Raw genomic sequence first — 17,242 nt, forward strand, 5'->3', positions numbered from 1 at the left:
TAAGTTGAAAAAATATTACTGACTTTTACTGAAAGCAAATTCAAAGCAAAAAGCTTTATTTTATGCCATTTAAAAATTGTCAGTCATATATTTACAGTCATAGAATTACCGTTTTTGGGTTTTGTTTTACCTTGGAAAGGCTTGAAAATATTTACTTTAAACCATTTTTATACGTACTAAAGTATTATAACACTCTTTCGAAAAAAGAAAGTGATCATGTGTCATTTCAGGCATCAAATTGGTCTAGGCAAGGGAAAAGTATTCAGTGTTTTTGCACGAGCTCTGGGCTCTGAATGGCGCCTCTTCCACTAATCAGAGCCGGCAGGGTCTTTAAAGATCATTATTTTATACCCTCAGTTTACAGGTAAGAACCTGAGGCCCAGAGAGTGTAAGTGACCTGTTGAAGGTCCGGAGCTCTCCAGACACCGCTGCAGGATCTTTCCCCAACTTCACTATTGTGGAGGCTGCTTTCTATATGCCATTCTCTTCTTCCTACGACCCTCACAAAAATAATTTCGATGTTTTTAGAAAGATTACTGGAAAATCTCGGGGCTTATGAGATGTTTTATTTCCTTTCTTAACCCCTTTTCCTTGCTTCCGATGCGTCCCCAGACGTCCGCGGAGCCGCTGGAAGAGGCAGCGGGCAGGGGCCAAGCTCTTTCTCGGGGAGAGACGGGTGGTGGCCCCAGCTGACCACTTCCCGCGGCCAAAGGCCCCGGCCTGGATCATCCTCGGGCTCCTGGGCCGCGTGATGCAGCCCAAAAAAGGTGCAGCATCGCACGTGTCCCTGCCAGCGTCCGCGCCTCGCGCGTCCAGGCCTCGCGCGCCGCCGCCCAATCGCCGCTGCCGCCTGGCGCTCGGGTCGCGTCCGCCGGTCGCAGAGAGACTGGAGCCCGGGAGCCGCGCCGCCCGCTGCCATGCGGTTCCGCTTCGGGGTGGTGGTGCCGCCCGCGGTGGCCGGGGCCGGGCCGGAGCTGCTGGTCGTGGGGTCTCGGCCTGAGCTGGGGCGCTGGGAGCCGCGCGGGGCGGTGCGCCTGAAGCCGGCGGGCACGGCAGCGGGCGCTGGGACACTGGCGCTGCAGGAACCGGGCCTGTGGCTCGGGGAGGTGGAGCTGGCGGCCGAGGAGGTGGCGCAGGATGGGGCGGAGCCGGGCCGCGTGGACACGTTCTGGTACAAGTTCCTGAAGCGCGAGCCGGGAGGAGAGCTCTCCTGGGAAGGTACTGGGAGCTGCGCCGGCCTGCATCCCGGCCTCGGCCTTGGCCTTGGCCTTGGCCTTGTCCTCGGCCTCGGCCTGGGGCGGGCCCCACAGTCCCCGCCGCGACTTCCTGGGCGCTTTGCCCGGCGCTCGGGCTTCACAAGCTGTCTGAACTCCCCGGGCGCCCTGGGCTGACCCTTCTCTGTCCGCCCAGCTGTCGCCCCAGCCGCGCCTCCCGCACCCAACAGGTTCGCTAGATGGAGGCTGGGTTTCTGGGTTTCTGTCCTCCCGCCCCTTCGGTCTTTGCTCCTCCGACCTCTTTCCCACAAACACAGGACCCGGTTCGGGCCTCGGTCCCCCTCGCCCTCCGCGTCCTCCCTGCGCGGGTTCCCGGTCTGCCAGGTCCCCCGCCGCTCCTGGGTTCGCTCCTCAACTCTGCCTTGACTGTTTTTGTGCCCTCATTTTCTTGCCCCGATTCACTAAAAAATGACCCAACCAGTGAAGCTACCCTTTTCGCTAATCCTAAACTGCAACGTGCTATCTCTAGTGTATTATTTTTTCTTCTTTTCGATTTGAGAATGAACTACTGGAAAAACGTTGAGCGTTTCTCTTTTTGATTTTTTTTAAAGCCCCGAATATATGACAGTTGAGATATGCTCTGATTTCTTAAAATATAAAAACAATACATGCTGGCTGTAAAAAATCAAAAACAAAAGCAAAAAATGTACAAAGTAAAAACTTGTGTCCTCCACACACCCTAAGTCCACTGCACACAGACCAATATATGACATGTATCTATCTCACACATAAATTGGTTAATATATTATTCTCTATCCTGCTTTTTCTTGCTCTGTAAAGGTTGCGGATACCTTTTAGTGCCACTCGTATAAATGTATATTTCATTTTTTAAATGGCAACGAAATATTCTGCATTTACCAATGTGCATTTAGGTTGTTTTCTGTCTTCCTCTGTTATAAACAGTAATAGCTTAATTGGAAATCTGTGTATAAAGTTATCTTTGAGCATTTGGGAATGTTCCTGTATGGTAGATTCTGAGAAGTGAAACTGTTAGGTCAAAGCGTGGCCATATTTTACATTCCAGTAAGGACTACCAAATTATTCCCTGAAAACTTTATGCCAGTGTAGAATCCTGCCCGCGATGTGTGAATTTAGACAGTCCTTTCTTTAAATGAAATGTGCAAAGTTGGGGATTGGAGTATGTGTGGCTCAGTAGTTGTCTAAAGTGGATGAAATGTCTCTGTGGAAGTTTATATGACAAAAATGGGCCACTTAGCCCATAATGATGTGGAATCAAAGAATCTGCAAAGAGCATGAGTGTTCTGTAATATGTTTATATATATATTTTTTCCTTGTTCCTCTTTGTACCCCGCTGAGTTTCATGGTCTGGTGACGTTTATTGTCTTTTTGTATTACGATGCCAGAACTGAAAGGTACTCTCATCAATTATGCCCTTCTTTACAGGATATTACTATTATTAATAGTATTATATAATTATTTTTCATAATAAAGTAATATCTGATCATTTTAATAAAAATTAGGATGGTAAAAAAGAAAGATTCTTCCCTTTCCCCAGTCTCTCTCCTTTTCTATTTTTAGTTTTTCTGATATTCCTCCCAAAGTTCTGAATAATTTGCTTATATTGCTATTTCTTAATATATCAAGTTGAATTTTTCTGTTTTTAGATTTTCTGAGTTACCATACAAGTTATATATTACATTTAAATTAAAATTAGACAATATCTATTGACAGCTGCTGTATACCCATTAAATTAACCATCATACTTGCTGTGAAATATGAGGAATTTAGCTCAAGTTCATTATCTCTCTCCTCCCTGCTGGTTTTTATATTATTATTTTATACTGCATATATGTAGTTTATTGTTGACTTTCTATTATATAGAAATTTCTGTATTATGCTTCTGTTACATAGAAAGTTACTCCTATGTAAAAGGATAAGAAAAATAACTCACCTACACATTCCTCCCCTTCTCCTTACTTTGGTTAATCATCATTTCTACATTAAGTTCTATTAACATATAATTTGTATTCTGTTTTATAATTGTTGCTGTGCCTTCTTGTTTTAGGTGGATAGGTTGATTCTAAGAACTGTAAGTTAACAAAGAGCATCACGAGGCGCAGCATAGCCTATTTTGTTTGTTTGTTTGTTTTTTTGCGGTACGCGGGCCTGTCACTGCTGCGGCCTCTCCAGTTGCGGAGCACAGGCTCCGGACGCGCAGGCTCAGCGGCCATGGCTCACGGGCCCAGCCGCTCCGCGGCGTGTGGGATCTTCCCGGACTGGGGCACGAACCCGTGTCCCCTGCATCGGCAGGCGGACTCTCAACCACTGCGCCAGGGAAGCCCGCATAGCCTTTTTTTTTTTTTCTGCATAGCCTATTTTTAAGAGCAAGGATTCTAGAGCCAGAATGGCTTCACCAACCAGTGTGTGACCTTGGGCAAGTCACTTTACTGTGCTGTTGTTGAAAGGACTAAACTGGCTAATAAATCTAAAGAGCTTAGAATAAGACATATATTAAGTGTTAAATAAGTGTTTGTTATTGTTACTATTATTGATTAGGAAATAATTAGTGTGGAACTAAGTAGTTCAGTTGCACTCATTAAAAGTTTGGAAATATAATTCTGTGACATGAAACCTGTGTACCAGGAGGAAAAGCTCTCTTCTCTTACACTGTAAATCATACTCAGATTTTTATTTAAAGTGATACCAGAGTTCATTTTACTTTATATTTGGGTGGCCATGTTCTACACCTTGTTTCAAACTTTCTAGTTACTTTTTAAAAACAGAAACAGCACGTTGATCATCAAAATTTCCTAGCTTAAATGCAGTATTGGATGAATGCAAATTCCTCACTTTTTGAAAACATTCTTTTCCTTGAAGAATTGGGATTTTTGTTCCAATTTTCACTAATATATAGCTTTCTGAGCACAGCTGAGACTTTTATTTTTGTTGTTTTTAATTGAACTCCAATGTGTGTTGCATTGTTAAGGATTCCAAATCTTCCAGTTTCTTGAATGTCTTAATCATTTCATTGGATTGTATCCTCAAATAATTTTTTTTTGGTATTTTTTTATACTTTTTTTTTTTCACACACACACCCTGTATTTTATTTTTACAAGAGATAAATAAACTGACACCAGACATTGTAAATGGATGGCCACAACAAAAGCAACAATGATTGCAATTACCAAACACGAAACACACTCACACTATGTCATAATATTGACATTCAGTCCAGTAATCCTCCACTGTAACAGCTCCTTTACTTTGCAGTGAAAATTGATTTGTATATTTTTTGCCTCTGAGTCTTTGTGGGATTTTTTTTTTATTCAAACAGAAAGTCACAAAACTTATAATCATCCTCATCAGTTCACTCAGTCCCATGTAATTAATTTTTTTTCATCTTGATCTTTTGTTAGCACTTTTATAAATTCATCAGTTTTCCATTAGGGTTCTGAAAATGCTTATTCATTCAGTTCAGCAGTATAGTCGGTTACCAGAAACCTGTACTTGTCAGAGTCTTTTCCATGAATTCCTTGAAGATGAAACCCTTTTATAGGAATATATTTGCAAAAGCATCAGAGTACACCCAGAACTGTCTGCAAATGACAAAAGACTTCAAAATGACCATGGTTAAAGATTTGATGAAAGTTCATAATAATGCAATTGACAAGGAAATTTAGTTATTTCTGAGATACATATTTTAAAGTAATAACTAGAATAATGACTTATAACATTATACCAGAACATATAAGATTTTTAGAAATTTCATGTAATGTCTGAAACATTTATATTAACATATTTCCATACAAATAACCCAAAGAAAATTTAGTATTAGTTGTTTTTGTTTGTTTGTTTGTTTATACTGCAGGTTCTTATTAGTCATCAATTTTATACACATCAGTGTATACATGTCAATCCCAATCGCCCAATTCAGCACACCACCATCCCCACCCCACCACGGTTTTCCCCCCTTGGCGTCCATATGTTTGTTCTCTACATCTGTGTCTCAACTTCTGCCCTGCAAACCAGTTCATCTGTACCATTGTTCTAGGTTTCACATACATGCGTTAATATACGACATTTGTTTTTCCCTTTCTGACTTACTTCACTCTGTATGACAGTCTCTAGATCCATCCACGTCTCAACAAATGACTCAATTTCATTCCTTTTTATGGCTGAGTAATATTCCATTGTATATATGTACCACAACTTGTTTATTCATTCATCTGCCGATGGGCATTTAGGTTGCTTCCATGACCTGGCTATTGTAAATAGTACTGCAATGAACATTGGGGTGCATGTGTCTTTTTGAATTATGGTTTTCTCTGGGTATATGCCCAGTAGTGGGATTGCTGGATCATATGGTAATTCTAGTTTTAGTTTTTTTTTTTTTTTTTGCGGTACGTGGGCCTCTCACTGCTATGGCCTCTCCCACTGCGGAGCACAGGCTCCGGGCGCACAGGCTCAGTGGCCACAGCTCACTCCGTGGCATGTGAGATCTTCCCAGACGGGGGAACGAACCCGTGTCCCCTGCATCGGCAGGCGGACTCTCAACCACTGCGCCACCAGGGAAGCCCTAGTTTTAGTTTTTTAAGGAACCTCCATACTGTTCTCCATAGTGGCTGCATCAATTTACAGTCCCACCAGCAGTGCAAGAGGGTTCCCTTTTCTCCGCACCCTCTCCAGCATTTGTTGTTTGTAGATTTTCTGATGATGCCCATTCTAACTGGTGTGAGCTGATACCTCATTGTAGTTTTGATTTGCATTTCTCTAATAATTAGTGATGTTGAGCAGCTTTTCATGTGCTTCTTGGCCATCTGTATGTCTTCTTCGGAGAAATGTCTATTTAGGTCTTCTGCCCAGTTTTGGATTGGGTTGTTTGTTTCTTTAATATTGAGCTGCATGAGTTGTTTATATATTTTTGAGATTAATCCTTTGTCCATTGATTCGTTTGCAAATATTTTCTCCCATTCTGAGGGCTGTCTTTTGGTCTCGTTTATGGTTTCCTTTGCTGTGAAAAGGCTTTGAAGTTTCATTAGGTCCCATTTGTTTATTTTTGTTTTTACTTCTATTACTATAGGAGGTGGATCAAAAAGATCTTGCTGTGATTTATGTCAAAGAGTGTTCTTCCTATGTTTTCCTGTAAGAGTTTTATAGTGTCTGGTCTTACATTTAGGTCTCAAATCCATTTTGAGTTTATTTTTGTGTATGGTGTTAGGGAGTGTTCTAATTTCATTCTTTTACATGTAGCTGTCCAGTTTTCCCAGCACCACTTATTAAAGAGACTGTCTTCTCCATTGTATATCTTTGCCTCCTTTGTCATAGATTAGTTGACCATAGGTGCGTGGGTTTATCTCTGGGATTTCTATCTTGTTCCATTGATCTATATTTCTGTTTTTGTGCCAGTACCATATTGTCTTGCTTACTGTAGCTTTGTAGTATAGTCTGAAGTCAGGGAGTCTGATTCCTCCAGCTCCGTGTTTTTCCCTCAAGACTGCTTTGGCTATTCGGGGTCTTTTGTGTCTCCATACCAATTTCAAGATGATGTTTTCTAGTTCCTTAAAAACTGCCATTGGTAAGTTGATAGGGATTGCATTGGATCTGTAGATTGCTTTGGGTAGTATAGTCATTTTCACAATATTGCTTCTTCCAATCCAAGAACACGGTATATCTCTCCATCTGTTGGTATCATCTTTAATTTCTTTCATCAGTGTCTTATAGTTTTCTGCATACAGGTCTTTTGTCTCCCTAGGTAGGTTTATTCCTAGGTATTTTATTCTTTTTGTTGCAGAGGTAAATGGGAGTGTTTCCAGAATTTCTCTTTCAGATTTTTCATTATTAGTGTATAGGAATGTAAGAGATTCTGTGCATTAATTTTGTATCCTGCTACTTTACCAAATTCATTGATTAGCTCTAGTAGTTTTCTGGTATCATCTTTAGGATTCTCTATGTATAGTATCATGTCATCTGCAAACAGTGACAATTTTACTTCTTCTTTTCCAATTTGTATTCCTTTTGTTTCTTTTTCTTCTCTTACAGCTGGCTAGGACTTCCAAAACTATGCTGAATAATTTTGGTGAGAGTGGACATCCTTGTCTTGTTCCTGATCTTAGAGGAAATGCTTTCAGTTTTTCATCACTGCGAATGATGTTTGCTGTGGGTTTGTCGTATATGGCCTTTATGATGTTGAGGTAGGTTCCCTCTATGCCCACTTTCTGGAGAGTTTTTATCATAAATGGGCGTTGAATTTTGTGAAAAGCTTTTCTGCATCTATTGAGATGATCATATGGTTTTTCTTCTTCAGTTTATTAATATGGTGTATCACATTGATTGATCACATTGATTGATTTGCATATATTGAACTTGCATATATTGCATCCCTGGGATAAATCCCACTTGATTGTGGTGTATGATCCTTTTAATGTGTTGTTGGATTCTGTTTGCTAGTTTTTGTTGAGGATTTTTGCATCTATATTCATCAGTGATATTGGTCTGTAATTTTCTTTTTTTTGTAGAAAAAAAGACAATTTCTTTTTGTCTTTATTTTTTTGTAGAAAAAAGAAAATTTCTTTTTCTTTATCTGGTTTTGGTATCAGGGTGATGGTGGCCTTGTAGAATGAGTTTGAGAGTGTTCCTTCCTCTGCAATTTTTTGGAAGAGTTTGAGAAGGATGGATGTTAGCTCTTCTCTAAATGTTTGGTAGAATTCACCTGTGAAGCCATCTGGTCCTGGACTTTTTTTGTTGGAAGATTTTTTTTTTTTTTTTTTTTTTTTTTGCAGTACGCAGGCCTCTCACTGCTGTGGCCTCTCCCGTTGTGGAGCACAGGCTCCAGACGCGCAGGCTCAGCGGCCATGGGTCACAGGCCCAGCCACTCCACAGCATGTGGGATCTTCCCGGGCCGAGGCACAAACCTGCGTCCCCTGCATCGGCAGGCGGACTCTCAACCACTGCACCACAAGGGAAGCCCTTGTTGGAAGATTTTTAATCACAGTTGCAATTTCATTACTTGTGCTTGGTCTGTTCATATTTTCTGTTTCTTCCTGCTTCAGTCTTGGAAGGTTATACCTTTCTAAGAATGTGTCCATTTCTTCCAGGTTGTCCATTTTATTGGCATAGAGTTGCTTGTAGTAATCTCTCATGATCCTTTATATTTCTGCTATGTCAGTTGTTACTTGTCCTTTTTCATTTCTAATTTTATTGATTTGAGTCCTCTCCCTCTTTTTCTTGATGAGTCTGGCTAATGATTTATCAATTTTGTTTATCTTCTCAAAGAACAAACTTTCAGTTTTATTGATCTTTGCTATTGTTTTCTTTGTTTCTATTTCATTTATTTCTGCTCTGATCTTTATGATTTCTTTCCTTCTGATAACTTTGGGTTTTGTTTGTTCTTCTTTCTCTAGTTCCTTTAGGTGTAAGGTTAGATTATTTACTTGAGATTGTTTCTTGAGGTAGGCTTGTATAGCTATAAACTTCCCTCTTAGAACTGCTTTTGCTGCATCCCATAGGTTTTGGAACGTCGTGTTTTCATTGTCATTTGTCTCTAGGTATTTTTTGATTTCCTCTTTGATTTCTTCAGTGATCTCTAGGTTATCTAGTAACGTATTGTTTAGCCTCCATGTGTTTGTGTTTTTTATGTTTTTTTCCCTGTAATTCGCTTCTAATCTCATAGCGTTGTGGTCAGAAAAGATGCTTGATATGATTTCAATTCTCTTAAATTTACTGAGGCTTGATTGTGACCCAAGAAGCGATCTATCCTGGAGAATGTTCCATGCGCACTTGAGAAGAAAATGTAATCTGCTGCTTTTGGATGGAATGTCCTATAAATAACAATTAAATCTATCTGGTCTATTGTGTCATTTAAAGCTTCTGTTTCCTTATGTATTTTCATTTTGCATGATCTGTCCATTGGTGTAAGTGAGGTGTTAAAGTTCCCCACTATTACTGTGTTACTGTCTATTTCCTCTTTTATAGCTGTTAGCAGTTGCCTTATGTGTTGAGGTGCTCCTATGTCGTATGCATATATATTTATGATTGTTATATCTTCTTCTTGGATTGATCCCTTGATCATTTTGTAGTGTCCTTCCTTGTCTCTTGTAACATTCCTTATTTTAACATGTATTTTATCTGATATGAGTATTGCTACTCCAGCTTTCTTTTGATTTCCATTTTCATGGAATATCTTTTTCCATCCCCTCACTTTCAGTCTGTATGTGTTCCTAGGTCTGAAGTGGGTCTCTTGTAGACAGCATATATATGGGTCTTGTTTTTGTATCCATTCAGCAAACCTGTGTCTTTTGGTTGGAGCATTTAATCCATTAACATTTAAGGTAATTATCCATATGTATGTTCCTATTACCATTTTTTGTAACATCTTTATTGGAGTATAATTGCTTTACAATGGTGTGTTATTTTCTGCTTTATAACAGAGTGAATCAGGTGTACACATACATATATCCCCATATCTCCTCCCTCTTGCCTCTCCCTCCCACCCTCCCTATCCCAGCCCTCTAGGTGGTCACAAAGCACTGAGCTGATCTCCCTGTGCTATGCAGCTGCTTCCCACTAGCTATCTGTTTTACATTTGGTAGTGTACATATGTCCGTGCCACTCTCTCACTTCATCCCAGCTTACCCTTCCCACTACCTGTGCCCTCAAGTCCATTCTCTACGTCTGCATCTTTATTCCTGTTCTGCCCCTAGGTTCTTCATAACCGTTTTTTTTTTGTTTGTTTGTTTTTTAGATTCCATGTATATGTGTTAGCATATGGTATTTGGTTTTTTCTTTCTAACTTACTTCACTCTGTATGACAGACTCTAGCTCCATCCACCTAACTACAAGTAACTCAATTTCATATCTTTTTATGGCTGAGTAATATTCCATTGTATGTGCCACATCTTCTTTATCCATTCATCTGTTGATGGAAACATATGTTGATTCCGTGTCCTGCCTATTGTAAATAGAGCTGCAATGAACATTGTGGTACATGACTCTTTCTGAAGAGTTTTCTCAGTGGGATGCCCAGTAGTGGGATTGCTGGCTCACATGGTAATTCTATTCTTAGTTTTTTAAGGAACCTCCATAGTGTTCTCCATAGTGGCTGTATCAATTTATCTTCCCACCAACAGTGCAAGAAGGTTCCCTTTTCTTGACACCCTCTCCAGCATTTATTGTTTGTAGACTTTTTGATGATGGCCATTCTGACTGGTGTAAGGTGATACCTCATTTTACTTTTGATTTGCATTTCTCTAATGATTAGTGATGTTGAGTTTCATGTGTTTGTTAGCAATCTGTATATCTTCTTTGGAGAAATGTCTATTTAGGTCTTCTACACATTTTTGGATTGGATTGTTTGTTTTTTTGATATTGAGCTGCATGAACTGCTTGTAAATTTTGGAGATTAATCCTTTGTCATTACTTCATTTGCAAATATTTTCTCCCATTCTGAGCGTTGTCTTTCCATCTTGTTTATGTTTTGCTTTGCTGTGCAAAAGCTTTTAAGTTTCATTAGGTCCCATTTGTTTATTTTTGTTTTTATTTCCATTTCTCTAGGAGGTGGGTCAAAAAGCATCTTGCTGTGATTTATGTCATAGTGTGTTCTGGCTATGTTTACCTCTAAGAGTTTTATAGTGTCTGTCCTCAAATTTAGGTCATTAATCCATTTTGAGTTTATTTTTCTGTATGGTATTAGGGAGTGTTCTAATTTCATTCTTTTACATGTAGCTGTCCAGTTTTCCCAGAACAATTTATTGAAGAGGCTGTCTTTTCTCCATTGTATGTTCTTGCCTCCTTTATCAAAAATAAGGTAACCATATGTGCATGGGTTTATCTCTGGGCTTTCTATCCTGTTCCACTGATCTATATTTCTGTTTTTGTGCCAGTACCATACTGTCTTGATTACTGTAGCTTTGTAGTATTGTCTGAAGTCCAGAAGCCTGATTCCTCCAGCTCTGTTTTTCTTTCTCAAGATTGCTTTAGCCTTTTGGGGTTTTTTGTGTTTCCATACAAATTGTGAAATTTTTTGTTCTAGTTCTGTGAAAAATGCCAGTGGTGGTTTGATAGGGATTGCATTGAATCTGTAGATTGCTTTGGGTAGGATAGTCATTTTCACAATGTTGATTCTTCCAATCCAAGAACATGGTATATCTCTCCATCTATTTATATCATCTTTAATTTCTTTCAGCAGTGTCCTGTACTTTTCTGCATACAGGTCTTTTGTCTCCTTAGGTAGGTTTATTCCTAGGTATTTTATTCTTTTTGTTGCAGTGGTAAATGGGTGTGTTTCCTGAATTTCTCTTTCCAATTTTTCATCATTAGTGTATAGTAATGCAAGAGATTTCTGTGCATTAATTTTGTATCCTGCTACTTTACCAAATTCATTGATTAGCTCTAGTAGTTTTCTGGTGGCATCTTTAGGATTCTCTATGTATAGTATCATGTCATCTGGAAACAGTGACAGCTTTACTTCTTCTTCTCCAATTTGGATTCCTTTTATTTCTTTTTCTTCTCTGACTGCTGTGGCTAAGACTTCCAAAACTATGTTGAGTAATAGTAGTGTAGTGGACAACCTTGTCTTGTTCCTAATCTTAGAGGAAATGGTTTCAGTTTTTTACCTTTGAAAACGATGTTGACTGTGCATTTGTCATATATGGCCTTTATTATGTTGAGGGAAATTCCCTTTATGCCTACTCCCTGTAGGCTTTTTATCATAAATGGGTTTTGAATTTTGTCGAAAGCTTTTTCTGCATCTATTGAGATCATCATATGGTTTTTCTCCTTCAATTTGTTTTTATGGTTTATCACATTGATTGATTTGTGTATATTGAAGAATCCTTGCATTCCTGGGATAAACCCCACTTGATCATGGTGTATGATCCTTTTAATGTGCTGTTGGATTCTGTTTATTTGTATTTGGTTGAGGATTTTTGCATCTATGCTCATTAGTGATATTGGCCTGTAGTTTTCTTTCTTTGTGACATCTTTGGTTTTGGTATCAGGATGATGGTGGCCTCTTAGAATGAGTTTGGGAGTCTTCCTCCCTCTGCTATATTTTGGAAGAGTTTGAGAAGGATAGGTGTTTAGCTCTTCTCTAAATATTTGATAGAATTCGCCTGTGAAGCCATCTGGTCCTGGGCTTTTGTTTGTTGGAAGATTTTTAATCGCAGTCTCAATTTCAGTGCTTGTGATTGGTCTGTTTATATTTTCTATTTCTTCCTGGTTCAGTCTTGGCAGGTTGTGCTTTTCTAAGAATGTGTCCATTTCTTCCAGGTTGTGCATTTTATTGGCATAGAGTTGCTTGTAGTAATCTCTCATGATCCTTTGTATTTCGGCTATGTCAGTTGTTATTTCTCCTTTTTCATTTCTAATTTTATTGATTTGAGTCTTCTCCCTTTTTCTTGATGAGTCTGGCTAATGGTTTATCAATTCTGTTTCTCTTCTCAGAGAACCAGCTTTTAATTTTATTGATCTTTGCTATTGTTTCCTTCATTTCTTTTTCATTTATTTCTGTTCTGATCTTTATGATTTCTTTCTCTCTGCTAACTTTGGGTGTTTTTGTTCTTCTTTCTCTAATTGCTTTAGGTGTAAAGTTAGGTTGTTTATTTTAGATGTTTCTTGTTTCTTGAGGTAAGATTGTATTGCTATAAACTTTCTGCTTAGAACTGCTTTTGCTGCATCCCATAGGATTAGGGTCATCATTTTTTTGTTGTCATTTGTTTCTAGGTATTTTTTGATTTCCTCTTTGATTTCTTAAGTGAGCTCTTGGGCATTTAGTAGTGTATTGTTTAGCCTCCATGTGTTTGTATTTTTTACAGATATATTCCTGTAATTGATATCTAGTCTCATAGCATTGTGGTTGGAAAAGATATTTGATACGATTTCAATTTTCTTAAATTTATTAAGGCTTGATTTGTGACCCAAGATATGATCTATCCTGGTGAATGTTCCACAAGCACTTGAGAAGAAAGTGTATTCTGTTGTTTTTGGATGGAATGTCCTATAAGTATCAATTAAGTCCATCTTGTTTAATGTATCATTTACAGCTTGTGTTTCCTTATTTATTTTCATTTTGGATGATCTGTCCATTGGTGAAAGTGGGGTGTTAAAGTCCCCTACTATGATTGTGTTACTGTCGATTTCCTCTTTTATGGCTGTTAGCGTTTGCCTTACGTATTGAGGTGCTCCTGTGTTGGGTGTATAATATTTACAATTGTTATATCTTCTTCTTGGATTGATCCCTTGTTCCTTATGTAGTGTCCTTCTTTGCCTCTTGTAATAGTCTTTATTTTAAAATCTGTTTTGTCTGATATGAGAATTGCTACTCCAGCTTTCTTTTGATTTCCATTTGCATGGGAAAGTTTTTTCCATCCCCTTACTTTCAGTCTGTATGTGCTCCTAGGTCTGAAGTGGGTCTCTTGTAGATAGCGTATATCTGGGTCTTGTTTTTGTATCCATTCAACCAGTCTATTTCTTTTGGTGGGAGCATTTAATCCATTTACATTTAAGGTAATTATCGATATGTATGTTCCTATTACCATTTTCTTAATTGTTTTCCGTTTGTTATTGTAGGTCTTTCCCTTCTCTTGTGTCCTGCCTAGAGAAGTTCCTTTAGCATTTGTTGTAAAGCTGGTTTGGTGGTGCTGAATTCTCTTAGCTTTTGCTTGTCTGTGAAGCTTTTAATTTCTCCTCCGAAACTGAATGAGATCCTTGCTGGGTAGAGTAATCTTGGTTGTAGGTTTTTCCCTTTCTTCACTTTAAATATGTCCTGCCACTCCCTTCTGGCTTGCAGAGTTTTTGCTGAAAGATCAGCTGTTAACCTTATGGGGATTCCCTTGTATGTTATTTGTTGTTTTTCTCTTGCTGCTTTTAATATTTTTTCTTTGTATTTAATTTTTGATAGTTTGATTAATGTGTTGTGACATATTTCTTCTTGGATTTATCCTCTATGGGACTCTCTGTGCTTCCTGGCCTTGATTATCCTTTCCCATATTAGGGAAGTTTTCAACTATAATCTCTTCAGATATTTTCTCAGTCCCTTTCTTTTTCTCTTCTTCTTCTGGGACCCCTATAATTCAAATGTTGGTGTGCTTAATGTTGTCCCAGACGTCTCTGAGACTGTCCTCAATTCTTTTCATTCTTTTTTCTTTATTCTGCTCTGTGGTCGTTATTTCCACTATTTTATGTTCCAGGTCACTTATCCGTTTTTCTGCCTCAGTTATTCTGCTATTGATTCATTCTAGAGAATTTTTAATTTTATTTATTTTGTTTGTTCATCATTGTTTGTTTGCTCTTTAGTTCTTCTAGGTCCTTTTTAAACGTTTCTTGTATTTTCTTTATTCTATTTCCAAGCTGTTGGATCATCTTTATTATCATTACTCTGAATTGTTTTTCAGGTAAACTGCCTCTTTCCTCTTCATTTGTTTGTTGTGATGGGTTTTTACCTTGCTTCTTAATCTGCTGTGTGTTTCTCTGTCTTCTCATTTTGCTTCACTTACTGTGTTTGGGTTCTCCTTTTTGCAGGCTGCAGGTTCGTAGTTCCTGTTGTTTTTGGTTTCTACCCCCAGTGGCTAATGTTGCGTTGTGTAGGCTTCCTGGTGGAGGCGACTGGTGCCTGTGTTCTGGTGGATGAGGCTGGATCTTGTCTTTCTGATGGGCAGGACCACGTCCGGTGGTGTGTTTTGGCGTGCCTGTGACCTTACTATGATTTTAGGCAGCCTCTCTGCTAATGGGTGGGGTTGTGTTCCTGTCTTGCTAATTGTTCGGCATAGGGTGTCTAGCACTGTAGCTTGCTCGTTGTTGGGTGGAGCTGGGTCTTAGCATTGAGATGGAGATATCTGGGAGAGCTTTCGCCGTTTGATATTACGTGGAGCCTGGAGGTCTCTGGTGGACCAGTGTCCTGAACTCGGCTCTTCCACCTCTGAGGCACAGGCCTGGGACACCCAGCCAGAGCACCAAGACCCTGTTGACCACATGGCTCAGAAGAAAAGGGAGAAAAGAAGAAAGAAAGAAAGAGTAAATAAATAAAATAAAGTTATTAAAAGAAAAAAATTATTAAATTTTAAAATTATTTTAAAAATATTAAGAAGTAATAAAAAAGAATAAAAAAGAAAGAAAGAAAGAACAACAAAACCAAAAAACATATCCACCAGTGATAACAAGCGCTAAAAAGTATACTAAAAAAAAAAGCAACAACAAAAAAACGATGGACAGACAGAACCCTAGGACAAATGGTAAAAGCAAAGGTATACAGACAAAATCACACAAAGAAGTGTACACATACACACTCACAAAAAAGCAAAAAAGGAAAAAATATATATAAAAAAAAAAAGAAGAGAGCAACCAAATCAATAAACAAATCTACCAATGGTAATAAATTCTACATGCTAAACTATGATAAATATAAAATCAGAAACAAATTAGATGCAGAAAGCAAGGTTAAGTCTACAGTCGCTCCCAAAGTCCACCACCTCAGTTTTGGGATGATTTGTTGTCTATTCAGGTATTCCACAGATGCAGGGTACATCAAGTTGACTGTGGAGGTTTAATCTGCTGCTCCTGAGGCTGCTGGGAAAGATTTCCCTTTCTCTTCTTTGTTCACACAGCTCCTGGGGTTCAGCTTTGGATTTGGCCCTGCTTCTGCATGTAGGTCGCCTGAGGGCATCTGTTCTTTGCTCAGGCAGGACAGGGTTAAAGTAGCAGCTGATTAGGGGGCTCTGGCTCACTCAGGCTCGGGGGAGGGAGGGGTATGGAATGCGGGGCTTCCCCCTCCCCCCATCTCCACCAGTGAAGCGGCTTCCTAGTGTGTGGAAAGTTTTCCTCCTGCACGGCTCCCTCCCAGAGGTGCAGGTCCCATCCCTATTCTTTTGTCTCTGGTTTTTCTTTTTTCTTTTGCCCTTCCCAGGTACTTGGGGAGTTTTTTTGCCTTTTGGGAAGTCTGAGGTCTTCTTCCAGCGTTCAGTAGGTGTTCTGTAGGAGTTGTTCCACATATAGATATATTTCTGTTGTATTTGTGGGGAGGAAGGTGATCTCCACGTCTTACTCCTCTGCCATCTTGAACATCTCCCCTCAAATAATTTTGAAGAAACAGTAAGTGGGTGATAAAATATCTCAGTCTTTATTTATTTATTTATTTATTTATTTTGCTGTACGCAGGCCTCTCACTGTTGTGGCCTCTTCCGTTGCGGAGCACAGGCTCCGGACGTGCAGGCTCAGTGGCCATGGCTCACGGGCCCAGCCGCTCCACGGCATGTGGGATCTTCCCGGACCAGGGCACGAACCCGTGTCCCCTGCATCAGCAGGAGGACTCTCAACCACTGCGCCACCAGGGAAGCCCTCTGAGTCTTTAAATGCCTGAAAAGGTCTTTCTTTTGATTTCACACTTGATTAGTCATCTGGTATTCCAGTCTCAAAATAATTTTCCCTTTGAAGGAACTGCCACAGTACCTTCTAGCACCTGTTGTAGCTGATATTTCTGATGTCAAACTAAGCCCATTTCTTTGTAGGCACTTTTTTTCCCTCTTTTGAAGTTTTAACACTTCTCCTTACACTATTTTACCAGGAGGTATCTGAGTTTGTTTTTGTTGTTGTTTTTGTGACTTGACAATTGGTTGGTTGTTTTGATTCCAGGAATTGTTTTTTTCAACTCATGGAAATTTTCTATTATTCCTTTATTTCCTCCTCTCTGTTTTCTCTCTTCTTTTGTCTGAAATGTCTGTTAGCCATATATTGTACCTTCTCCTTTTATGTGAGTATCTCTTAACTTTTCTCCTGTATTTTCCATCTTTTGTTTGAATAGATTTCCCTGGCTGTGTTTCCAGATCACTGTTTGGTTTTTAATACTAACCATTCCATCATTTACTTCCTACACTATATTTTTGAAAATTTTGGTGATTGTATTTTTAATCTCCCACCTTTTTTTCTGTTATTCTCTGATTTCTTTTTTTCCAGAGCTGATTGTTCTTCTTGTATGGATAATTTATACTTGAATCTTTCTGAGGACATCAAATAGAATT

At 39.2% G+C, this 17,242-nt stretch overlaps 1 protein-coding gene across 5 annotated transcripts in view; it reads left to right on the forward strand.

The window, feature by feature from the left end:
- Positions 1-17,242, forward strand: part of EPM2A (EPM2A glucan phosphatase, laforin) — a 160,783-nt gene that overhangs the window by 53,661 nt on the left and 89,880 nt on the right. Inside the window, exons 1-2 of one of the 5 annotated variants that reach the window (XM_067701852.1) lie at positions 1,288-1,444; positions 7,275-7,426. The exons of 1 other annotated variant lie outside the window; for it this stretch is intronic. Coding sequence is in view for 1 of the 4 variants with exons in the window: in XM_067701849.1 (XP_067557950.1) it covers positions 918-1,218 (301 nt within the window). In the remaining 3 variants the exon portion in view is untranslated. Of the gene's footprint in view, positions 1-343; positions 365-573; positions 1,219-1,287; positions 1,445-7,274; positions 7,427-17,242 lie in introns of those variants that run through there. 3 more of the 5 variants (XM_067701854.1, XM_067701849.1, XM_067701853.1) reach the window with 3 other exon arrangements.

Source organism: Pseudorca crassidens, chromosome 13, assembly GCF_039906515.1.
Source record: "Pseudorca crassidens isolate mPseCra1 chromosome 13, mPseCra1.hap1, whole genome shotgun sequence".
NCBI lineage: Eukaryota > Metazoa > Chordata > Mammalia > Artiodactyla > Delphinidae > Pseudorca > Pseudorca crassidens.